Genomic DNA, 11,525 nt, shown 5'->3' with positions numbered 1-11,525 from the left:
GCCTAGGGACAATTTAGAGTTACCAGTCAGGTGCATGTTTTTGATCTGTTGGAGGAAACCAGAGTACCCGTAGAAAACCCACGCATGCACTGAGAGATCTAAACTCTACCTAGAGAGGGCCCCGGCTGGGATTTGAACCGGGGCGACATGCTCGCTGCGAGGCAGCAGCTCTACCAACTGCTCCACCGTGCTGCAAAGGCAGTGGACCGAAGAGTGATTTATAGATGATAGATTCAAAAATATTTTGACATTGCTGTAGATATTTATAAAACTGATTAAGTTCCAGTTATTTTTCTGTAGGTTAATGCCGATCAGCTGTGGCGGCCATCTTCAGTTTTATTGACTCCAACAGTTGAACAGTTATAGGCGAAATTTCTAAGATTGTTTCTGAAAAGTTTAATTAAAATCCATGTTGTTTAAGAGATGACAGCACAACGGCTCAGTGGTTAGCACTGTTGCCTCACAGCAAGAAGGTCCTGGGTTCAATCCCTGGTTGGACCTGGGGTCTTTTTGTGTGGAGTTTGCATGTTCTTCTCGTGTTTGCGTGGGTTTTCTCCGTGTATTCCAGTTTCCTCCCACAGACCAAAAACATGCACGTTAGGCTGATTGGTAACTCAAAAAATTGTCACTAGGTGTGAGTGAGAGAGTGAATGGTTGTTTGTCTCTATGTGTCCCTGCGATGGACTTGCGACCCGTCCAGGGTGTCCCTCGCCCCTCGCACAGTGATTGCTGGACATGGACACCGGCGACCCCGGTGACCCAAAATGGAAGAAGCGGGTAAAGAAAATGGATGGACGATAACATACAGACAGAATAGACTTAATACAGTTAATTAATAGCAACAAAAAACAACTAAATTTAATTTAATCAAATTCTGGAAACACAATTGAAAACAAAATTTTTTTCTAAAGATAAACTAATCTATGAAATTAGCACGTAATTTTGCCTTTTGTTGAAAGATTTGATCCACATTTTCTGGACATTTCTTGTTGTTGTGTGGGTTTCTGAACACCAGGGGGCGCTGCTCTAAACCCTCAGGGGTGTTCTTTTCTTCTTCTTCGCGTTCCATTTCCGGTTCCTTTCTCCGTGCCTCCGCGGACCTGAACGTGTCCCGACAAAATGGCACATTATAACTTTAAAAAGATTATGGTGGTTCCCACCGCCAAGGTAAGGTTACTTTGATGTTTTTAAACATTTTAAACCGCTTCTTGTCATGCTGCTGTCGCTACTGTAAAAACGACAGAAGCAGAAAGTGCGTCAAAGGAAAGAAAACACGTGTTTTAATTACAGGCAGCGGCTGAAAACAGGACAAACATGTGAAAACCAGAGAAAAGAAGAGATTTTACCTAAATTCAACAAGTCGTGAGCAGTTACACCTAAAGCGGACTATTACATTTTTATTACTGAGGGTTGGAAATGATGAGAAAATCTGTCCAGAAGTCCTTTAATTGGCATTTATGGCAATTTATGTACATTTAAAGTCTGGTTATTTACCCTTTCTAAACTGTCCTTTAACTCCTATTCATTACATTCCTTAAGCAATTGGTGAAATGTTCAGTTATTATATTTAATAAATGGTTTATTTATCTATCTATGATTCCTTCTCATGAACTGCTCATGAATATCTCATGATCTGCTCATGAATATCTCATGAACTGCTCATGAATATCTCATGAACTGCTGGACGAATTTTTATTGAAATCTAAAAGTGAACAAAAGAAATATACAGCTGATTAACAAGTCAACCCAATTCAAAATGGTAATTTAACACAAAAATAGCTTTAGTTGGTTAATTTTGCGTATTTTGAGCTAAAATTTGTTGCGGTAGTAGCTGAGAGTCATTCACAACACATACAGTTTCAGACCTTGTGATATCGCGTAATTGTGGTTTGACTAAATAGCTTCACCTCTGTCGTTTCTCATAAAATGATTTAAGTCTAAACCCTCAGCGATATGTTTAATTTTTAGATGTGTTAAACTGAAGTTTGCTTGAAGTCACTTTATTAAAAATGCTTTTCATCAACTAAATCAGAGGAAATGTAAATATTAACAAAATGCGCACCATCTTCTGTATAACACCTGTGTTCAGTTCAAGGTTGGGCATAAAAAAGGTCAAATGTTGTCACCTGGGCTTTAAAGGTTATAAAACCGTGTCCAGCTCTCAAAAGGCTCATCTGTTCATCGTCTCCGTTTCTGCAGGAATTCATCGACATCACTTTATCCAAAACGCAAAGGAAAACGCCCACGGTGGTCCACAAACATTACCAGATCCACCGTATCCGACACTTTTATATGAGGAAGGTGAAGTTCACCCAGCAGAACTACCACGACCGGCTCACGCAGATCATCACCGACTTCCCAAAGCTCGATGTAAGGCATCGCGTGCCACCAGTCCGCGCACCAGTTGGGATTTCAGTCTTGATTTCTGCGACCAGTTTGTGAAATTTGTTTTTGTGTTTCTCCAGGACATCCATCCTTTTTACGCTGATCTGATGAACGTATTGTACGACAAAGACCACTACAAGTTGGCCTTGGGGCAGATAAACATCGCCAGGAATTTGATTGATAAGTAAGTTTGGACCACTGAGAGGACTGAACATGTGTAACCAGCTGCTGCTGTCATTTACTTTTCTTTTAGTAGTTCTGCAGGCGGGTACATTTCTGTAGTACGGGACGAGTCTGCTCATTGTGACGCTGTTGTTTTGGTAAAATGTTTCAAACTCTCAAAAACATCCAGCCATATATTCGCTTTTTCAACTGGTATGAAAATAATTTTATCAGCTGCAGTTACTGGTAAATAAGATTTATTAACTCTCGATATGTTCTGTTCAAATTTGCTTTGGTTGAAGAGTTAAGTTGAGATTCTATGGGTTTATTCTACTGTGTGCCTGATCCATAAAGTTAATATGAAACAACAGACTTCATTGCGATTAAAACCCTCAAAGAAAACCGACCCTCAACCAAGCTTCATTCTTTTTCCTCTGCTTGTTTTAATGTTTAGTACTGAACACTTCAAGCATAAAAATTATATAAAAAAAAAACATGATTTTAACACAACCTTCACTGAAGCTTGTAGCTAAAACATTTATTTTATCTGAATAGGTTGATTCAGTGAACAACAGATACGTGAGGCTTTTACAGAGGACTCTTTAAGTTTGCCCTCCCCCAAAAAAAACAACATATTAATAAAACACATTTATAAGTTATATGAAACGCAACAAACGTCATGTTTTTTGCAGCAGATTTAAAATTTTAAAAGTTAATACATGTTTATTTATTTACCCCTTCAGTGTAGCCAAAGACTACGTCCGCCTGATGAAATACGGAGATTCTCTGTATCGGTGTAAACAGCTGAAGAGAGCCGCTCTGGGTCGAATGTGCACCATCCTGAAACGACAGAAATCAAGTCTGGAGTATCTGGAACAAGGTGACGAGCGCTTTTAAAGGCTAACGGATGAATTAGTTTATGAGCGGTGATCCGTTTCCCCTCAGCTCAGAGGTTTGACTTTTATTTTGTTGTAAAAACTCTCCTCCCTGCTCTTCTGTCCGACAGTCCGTCAGCATCTGTCCCGTCTGCCGAGCATCGACCCAAACACCAGGACTCTGCTTCTGTGTGGGTACCCCAACGTGGGCAAGTCCAGTTTCATCAACAAGGTAAACAACAGCCTTTTGACAAGTTATTTAGGATAAATAAGTAGGCCTGTCACAATAAACAATAAATCAATTAATCGCGTGATAAATGAAAACCTTCAGTTCAAACGGTCTTATGCTGCCATCCAGTGGTTGAAAAAAGGTACTACACTCAAAACAAATTAACCAACATTTCTTCTTAAATTTGACAATAATTACTAATTATTGCCAAATTTCAAACAATATTATTGTTTATCGCAATAATTTCTGAGACAATCGCCCGGAATTTTTTTATCGTGACAGGTTTATATATATAAGACCAGTTTTCTGGTTTCAAAAACCAGATTTTGAAAATAATCTTCCTCGTCAGGTGACCAGAGCAGACGTCGACGTTCAGCCGTACGCCTTCACCACGAAGTCTCTGTTCGTGGGTCACATGGACTACAGATACCTCCGCTGGCAGGTAAGATGCTGCTGATCTGGTGGATCCTCAATGCGACAAAGTTTAAAAGTCAAATTTTCTGTTCAAAATAAGATTTTAGCATCTTAAAACACTCCAACGGGCTTCTTATCAGCTTGATGTAAATGGATGTAAATCTGTATTGTTGTGATTCTTCCTCCATGTCGTCTGAAGCGTGTCTTCAGTTGTGCTCTCTGTGTTTGCGCTTGTAGGTGGTGGACACCCCCGGGATCCTGGACCACCCCCTGGAGGAGAGGAACACCATCGAGATGCAGGCCATCACGGCTCTGGCTCACCTGCGGTCGGCCATTCTTTACGTCATGGACCTGTCCGAGCAGTGCGGCCACAGCCTGCAGGAGCAGCTGGAGCTCTTCAACAACATCCGCCCACTTTTTGCCAACAAGGTACCGGCTTTAATGAAAAGAAACAGAAACTGGAGGTTTCTAGAAAACTTAAACCCGCCAGAGAAACTAGAAACGTTTTTAAAGAATGAAACCTGCTTTTAGAAAGTATCGGTAGGAAATTATACTTTCCTCTATTTTATTTTCTGCCTGGCGTCAACTTTGTCTGTCTGTTAGCAAAATATCTCATGACTCACTTGATGGATTTTAAAGAAACTTTCAGGAACTAATGATGAGATGTTCCTTTACAACTATTTAAGTTTTGGAGCCAACCCAATTCAAGGTGACCGCCACGTCTAGCTTACATCGGAAAACACAAAAATGGCTATAATCTAGTCCCTTTTACAGATACTGTGTTATAATTTGGTGATGGTAGTAGCTGAGAGTCATTCACAAGACACAGCCCAAGTGCTGCTCCGTGCACAAGACCAGTACAAGAAGAACGATCTCAGAGATGTTGGTCATGTTTCTTCTAACATAAACCAGTCCATGTGTGGTTTTTACACGGTTGTTGGATGTTGGGTGAGGTTGGATAATCCAGCACGTTAATCACAGCTAGACTTGGAAGGTTTTGGTCAGACCGTGGACAGAAACGAAGCTACCAGCAGTTTATCCTGTGAAACTGATGCTGATGCATTCTTCGTGCAGCCTCTCCTCATCGTGGCCAACAAGTGTGACGTGAAGAAGATCGACGAGCTCTCGGAGGAGAACCAGGTGATTCGCTGCACACACCCATGAGTCCAGCTGCATTTAGATGGAGAGGCGTCGCGCTCCTCTGACTCTCCTGTCTTTGTCAGAAAATCTTTGCAGACCTCTCGGCCGAGGCGGTCACGGTGATCGAGACGAGCACCCTCACAGAGGAGGGCGTCATGCAGGTTAAAACGGAGGTGAGCTCCCGTGACGTTTGTGCTTTTTGGCTCGCCGGGGCGTGGTGTTTCTAACGCTCCACTGTTTCTCAGGCCTGCGATCAGCTTCTCGCTTATCGCGTCAACGCCAAGATAAAAGGCAAGAAGGTCCACGATGTTCTCAACAGGCTGCACCTGGCCGTTCCTGCCAAGAGGGACGAGAAGGTGACGTTCAAATTAAATCTACACAAATTATCTGGGCAGTCAACGGAGCAACGCGCTCCTGCGTCCAAACAAAATCGTCTCAGTCCAGTGGCCTCGATAAGCTCGTCTGACCAGCGGCTGCTGGCGTCTGTGAGACTAATACATTATAACGTACCGTTCACAGCTCGGTGACAGTGAGGAAAAGAAAAGTTTATTTGTATACGGTATTTTTTGCTGTATAAGTCGCACCTTTTTGCATAAATTTGCACGTCCTGCGACTTATACACCGACTAATAGACGTTTTTTTCTCATTGAGATGTGACGATTTCATTTATTCTGACATGGAAAATATTGAACACTTTCAGCTACCAGAGGGCCCTCGAGCAATATGGCAAGCCAAGTGTCTCATTAATAGGTACAAGCGGCTATTAATGAGACACTTGGCTTGCCATACAGAGCCACCTTCGTCTCGCTCCAGAACTGGAGCAAACGTCAGATCGGCTGCGTTTCTCCGTGCTGCTCAGGCGAAACGCAGCTGATATTTTAGCATTAAAATGCATTTATTAAGGAAAAGTTAAACTGAGACGCATCTTTGCTATAATGTCGAGCAAACAAATAATAGATTTTAGGTGGTTACCGTGGTAAATTTCGAAGCAACGCACAGCCGTGAACCTGCTTTTGAAATGCAGCTGATTAAAGTGCATTTATTAAAGAGAAGTTAAACCGAGACGCACCTTTGCTGTAATTTCGTGCAAACAAATAATTGCTTTTAATTGTTAATCTTGTTGAATTCTTGTTAAAGTCCTCCCGTGCACGCTCCCACGGCCGCCATTTGGCAGCCGATCGATTTTTGGCACAACACCGGTCCACGTTTCTGGGTTGTCAGCGGTGACACAATAAATGCGACTTGTACGGCGAAGCAACTTGTTTGTTTTTTCTCACTTTATTAGACATATTTGGACTGATGCGACGTGTAGTAAGATGATAGTGCACGGTGCGTGCATCTATACGCACGCCCTTGACACCGATTTGAAGCGTTATCTGATTTTTGTTTTCCAGGAGAGACCTCCGTTCATCCCAGAGGGAGCTTTGAATCGTAGGAAAGCCATGGAGGTGGACGCACCTAAACGCAAACTGGTACGTAGGAGTTCACTGGAGGCAACCATAGAGGCCTTGCTGGTTTGCAGAAGGACCTGTAATTGTTTTAGTGCTCAGTATGTGGAGTCTTTAAAGGCAAACGTTGCTCTTCATGCATCACTACTTTACTTAAAGGCTTGAAATTCACATACAGATGTTTTGTCTTCATCACCGATCTGGATTGTTTCACAGAATATTTGATCAACTGTCTCGATCTGATTTGCACGTGAACCTCGGCAGCTGTTTGAGTTGAAACGTTTCATTTTGAATCCTGCAGGAGAGAGACCTGGAGATGGAGCTGGGTGACGATTACGTTCTGGACCTGCAGAGTAAGAAGTGTTTTTATTCTGACCATACAGCCGTCCTTGTACAGATTAAATGCTTACTAGCGTCACGTTAATTTATTTTTAAGAATACTGGGATCTGATGAACGAGGATGAGAAGCAGGATAAGATTCCTGAGATGTGGGAGGGACACAACATCGCCGATTACATCGATCCTGATATTATGAGGGTGAGTTTTTCATTTTCAAAATAATTTGCGTTTGTCTCTTGAACCTTCAAAGTCTTGTTTTTATTTGCTCTATTAGTTTTAACCCTTAGTTTTATGCTTTGTAACCAAGAGCTGACTGAAAGTGGAGTATTTAGGTTGTTTGCTCCACTTATAAAACGTTTAACAAAATATTTGTTTTATGGGTGTTGAAACAGTCTGTTGTGTCAAGTGCAATTTAGCTTGAATATATTTTTTCTGTGCATAGCTATGAGCTAAAATGAAAGTTTAGACTCCCTGTTGGTTAACTGAAGCTAGAAAATCTGATTTATGGCCCCCAGCCTGTTAAAGCGTTAATTATTTCTTGGGGCCAACGTTCGAGATTATCTACAAGTAATTGATGATGTGTTGAGTCAGGTCTGCTGTTGTGTCCATGTGTCTCCAGGGAAATCAGAAAGCTTATCCAGTATAAAAAACCCTGTGTGACTTGATTTAATCCCGCAGTTAAATGTAATTTATCGTGCGTCTCTCCTCCGTGGCAGAAACTGGAGGATCTTGAGAAGGAGGAGGAGCTGAAGGAGCGAGCCGGGGAGTACGACTCTGACGAGAGCGAGGACGATGAGATGCAGGAGATCCGCTCCCTCGCTAAACAGATCAAAGAGAAGAGGCAGCTCATGGTCGCCGAGTCCAGAGAGAAGGATATTCACGGGCCGCGCATGCCCAGAACCGCCACCAAGGTGAGGGGGGCGGGGCTTGATGTTTACCTGCGAGGGTCATCTTTAAAATGGGTGCAGAGCAGCACGCATATTCTGCTCCTTTTATTTATTTATTTACATAATGATTATTTTTTAAATTCCTTCTTTGTTGTAATCATTTTTAAAACAAATCAACAAATAGTCCAAAACCGACAAAGATCATCGCAGATGTTTGGACCGCTCTGTTTTATTTTGAGCCTCAATATAATTTTAGTTGCGCGTCATTCTAGTTCTAGAATTGCGCCGCTCAAGGTGGCTGCATGTTGGAGCAGCTCTGTTACTTTCATTCTGACATTTTGCTTTTGGAAACTTTAATTCCTCTTTTTCTGGATGTAAATCACTTTTTTTGGATGTCTGTTTCCTCTGGTATCGAATGCTGAGCAGCTGGAAGGATTTTTACTGAAACTTTGTTGGTTTTGGACATTTGTTATGATGCGTAACCATGGCAACAAGGCAGTTTTCTACAACAACAGCAGCTGATTAACATCTCAAAAGCTCAAATAATATCTCAACTATGGCCCCAACTCTCAAATGAGTTGAAAAGGATGTTCTGTGGACGCATTCTCATCTACCTGCCGGCTGTGCTCGAGTGCCTGAACACTGAGATCCTGGAACTAGCAGGAAACACGGGTCATGACAGCGGAAGGACAGGATCGTCCCTCGGCACCTACAGTTGGCTGTCCGCAGCGCCGAGGAGCTCGGCAGACTGCTGGGAGGAGTGGCCATCGCTCTGGGAGGAGTTCTGCCCAGCATTCAGGCGGTCCTACAGTCCGAGGGGAACTGAGAGGTCAGCTGAGTCTGGGTGGGCGGATCGGACGGCATCTGCAGCCAGTTTCTTAGGATCCACTGTGGGATGGACCTTTACAAGAGATCCTTCCTGCCTACAGCATCAGCATCTATAACATCTCTTAATGAAATGAGGATAACGAGTTACAACAACAAAATAATTTCCCTTTGGGATTAATAAAGTATTTTTGAATTGAATTGAATAATCCAAGACAAGTTTTTCTGCATCGTCTCACGAACAAAGCTCGTCAGAAAACACAACTTTAAATGTTGCTTAGCTTCTTTTTTCTTTCTTGAGAAGGACTGAAAACTGATTAAACTGGACGATCAGTTTGACTCCCAGCTTGGAGATGATCGTCTTTAAGCACTGTAAAGGAAATTATTTGTCCCCAAAATGTTATTTTTATTGGCTGTTAATGAAAGTTTCATCGCTCTGAGTGTGATTTCAGCCCTGTGCGCCGACACTTTTGTTTTTTTATCTTTGTTTTAAACATTTTTTAAACCGTTACCAAACAGTAAATGTAGCTTTTGGTTGTAAGCCACTCCTAAACATTATCGCTCGTAGTTTTCTTGTTCTCTGATGTTAATGAGAGGTGGTTTCATTTAGAATCTCTCGACAGATTTTGGTGTGATTTTAGATGTTTGTCTGCTCACGTGTCCTCTCAGTTAGTCTTCTGAGATGTAACTCCAAACTGTTTGTGTTTTTCTGTTCAGGTTGAGAAAAAGCAGCTGGAGAAGGAGATGAGTATCCTCGGTCTGGACATGAACGACAACAAAGATGCAAGTCCTTACGTTTTTACATCGCGTGCACCAACTGTTTAAAGGTTTTGGAGATCCGGCGGGTTAAAAAAATGTGGTTGGCATCTGATCAGTTTTTATTTTTACTAATTACTTTTTTAAAAGAAAACACGTATTTGAACTGAAGAGTCCCGATAAAGCAGATAATTCTCTATTTTTAAATTTATTTAAACTTGTTCCAATTTGTAACTGAAAAGTTTCTACACGATTAGTTTATTTTCAGTGCCAAGCTTCTTTCAGGGTGTTAATTTATTGATTGTATGGAAGAACAATAAGAAGTTATTACTAATTATTTATGTGTTTGTGATGATAAACCTCTTGTATGTTGTTTGCTGGTTGCAGATATCAGCTCGTATAGTCTCTTCTGTTGTAGCGTTTAGATCAAGGGTGTCAAACTCACTTACAAAAGGGGGCCCAAATTAGAACCTTTTTTCAAACTAAGGGCCGGTTTCAGAATCTACATAAACTCAAGTTAGATACCCGACATATTTTCATGGTTGCAGGTTCCTCAGTAAGAGTTCGATTGGTCTCATTTGACTTTCTCTGTTGCACTTTTGACATCATAATCCAAGATTACTGAAAAAAATTAAAGTGATAAAAGTATTTTACATTTAAAATAACATCTTGGGGGCCAGATAAGATGGCAACGAGGGCCACATTTGGCCCCTGGGCCTTGAGTTTGACACATATGGTTTAGATCATCTTCATTTTTATGCATATTTTTTAGGAAGAACAGCAGTTCTGAAGTTAGCTACAACCAATCTGACCTCATCTGCTTGTCCCAGTTGATGCTGTTTTAATATATTTTATTTAGATTATTTATTATCTTTAAGGCCTGATGTTTTTAATTTCTCAATGTGAGTAAAAGGGGCAGTTTTCTGCAACGTTTAGATCAGTAAGATCTTCATGATCACTGTGGTTAAACGTCACTTCATGCAAAACAGTATTTATACATGCTGTTTGTATTGTATAACGTTATAAAATTATAACTACTTCTAATTGTTTTCATTGTATTTTTGTCTTAATACCCATTAATTTATCATTAACTTTTAAAGATGCATGTCAAATTTTAATGTTTGTTTGTAATTTCAGAGCCATTACGCTCAAGAGGCCCGGCGCTCGCGCAGCGTCACGAGGAAGCGTAAGCGCGAGGCTTCGGCTCCTCCGGCGTCCAAAACCCGCAGCCAGAGCGCCTCCCGTCCGCCTCGAGACCAGTCTGGTCTGAGAGATGTGAAGGTGTGTGATGTCTTTATGTCTACAGCCAATATGAAAGTTTACATATATATATATCGAGTTTTTGATAAACCAACAAACATTTGCATTTCACTAGAAGGGGATGGATGATCCTCTCTTGTGTTTTTATTATTTTTGTACATCAGATGGTGAAAAAGACAAAGAAGATGATGAAGAACTCCCAGAAAGAGATGAACCGCCAAGCCAGAAGAGGAGAATCAGACCGACACGTGTTCGACCTCAAACCCAAACACCTCCTGACTGGAAAGAGGAAGTCAGGATCCACAGATCACAGATAAAACGACTTTCTCCGGACGGGGGAAAAAATATATATATATTGTCTTATTTGCCGCCCTACGACATACAGAATCAAAGACTTGGTATCCAGTTGTTTAATTGGTTGATTAAAAAAAAAAAAGTTTATATTAAATTGATTGTGTACCCTGTGTTAAAGAGCTTCTCTTGACAGTAAAACAACTTTTTACGACTTACAGCTTGAGGGTGTGGTTCAGGAAATCCTGGTCCTTTTTTGGAAGAAGTGATGATGATAATTTCTGTGTAATTGTAATGAAGCTAAATAAAAAAGACACCTGAACAAAACGCATAACAGGTTGTTAAATACATTTTTCTTTATGGATTGCTTTTATCTTAGAAACTTAGTTTGGGTCCGTAATAGATTTTTTTTAATCTCTTTGCTTTGCTCTGACCAGCAACATTGTTTTCCTTTATGCATAGTATTATTTAGAAATTGATTTCCAGGAATATCAAACTGCATATTTTGTTATTT

The 11,525-nt window shown here is 41.0% G+C and overlaps 1 protein-coding gene across 1 annotated transcript; it reads left to right on the top strand.

Annotated features, from left to right (window-relative positions):
• Positions 1-1,068: 1,068 nt before the first annotated feature.
• Positions 1,069-11,345, top strand: gtpbp4 (GTP binding protein 4). The gene is made up of 17 exons (XM_037682424.1): positions 1,069-1,167; positions 2,200-2,370; positions 2,466-2,569; positions 3,291-3,427; positions 3,554-3,654; positions 4,001-4,093; positions 4,303-4,494; positions 5,140-5,205; positions 5,289-5,378; positions 5,451-5,561; positions 6,600-6,677; positions 6,955-7,006; positions 7,090-7,190; positions 7,709-7,903; positions 9,422-9,487; positions 10,598-10,741; positions 10,885-11,345. The coding sequence occupies exons 1-17, from the start codon at positions 1,120-1,122 to the stop codon at positions 11,035-11,037; spliced, it is 1,902 nt and encodes a 633-aa protein (XP_037538352.1). The 5' UTR covers positions 1,069-1,119; the 3' UTR covers positions 11,038-11,345.
• Positions 11,346-11,525: the final 180 nt, after the last annotated feature.

Source organism: Nematolebias whitei, chromosome 9 (assembly GCF_014905685.2).
Source record: "Nematolebias whitei isolate Nwh7 chromosome 9, NemWhi1, whole genome shotgun sequence".
In the NCBI taxonomy this organism is placed as follows: domain Eukaryota; kingdom Metazoa; phylum Chordata; class Actinopteri; order Cyprinodontiformes; family Rivulidae; genus Nematolebias; species Nematolebias whitei.
Note: the sequence above shows the minus strand (reverse complement) of the source record. Positions and strands in the feature narration are given on the sequence as shown.

Bases quoted from the DNA above. Each gene is read 5' to 3' on its own strand.
- gtpbp4 (XM_037682424.1), top strand. From the start codon at position 1,120: ATGGCACATTATAACTTTAAAAAGATTATGGTGGTTCCCACCGCCAAG. The intron at 3,428-3,553 runs GTGACGAGCGCT...TCTGTCCGACAG, and splicing joins TCTGGAGTATCTGGAACAAG to TCCGTCAGCATCTGTCCCGT. The intron at 5,379-5,450 runs GTGAGCTCCCGT...ACTGTTTCTCAG, and splicing joins TCATGCAGGTTAAAACGGAG to GCCTGCGATCAGCTTCTCGC.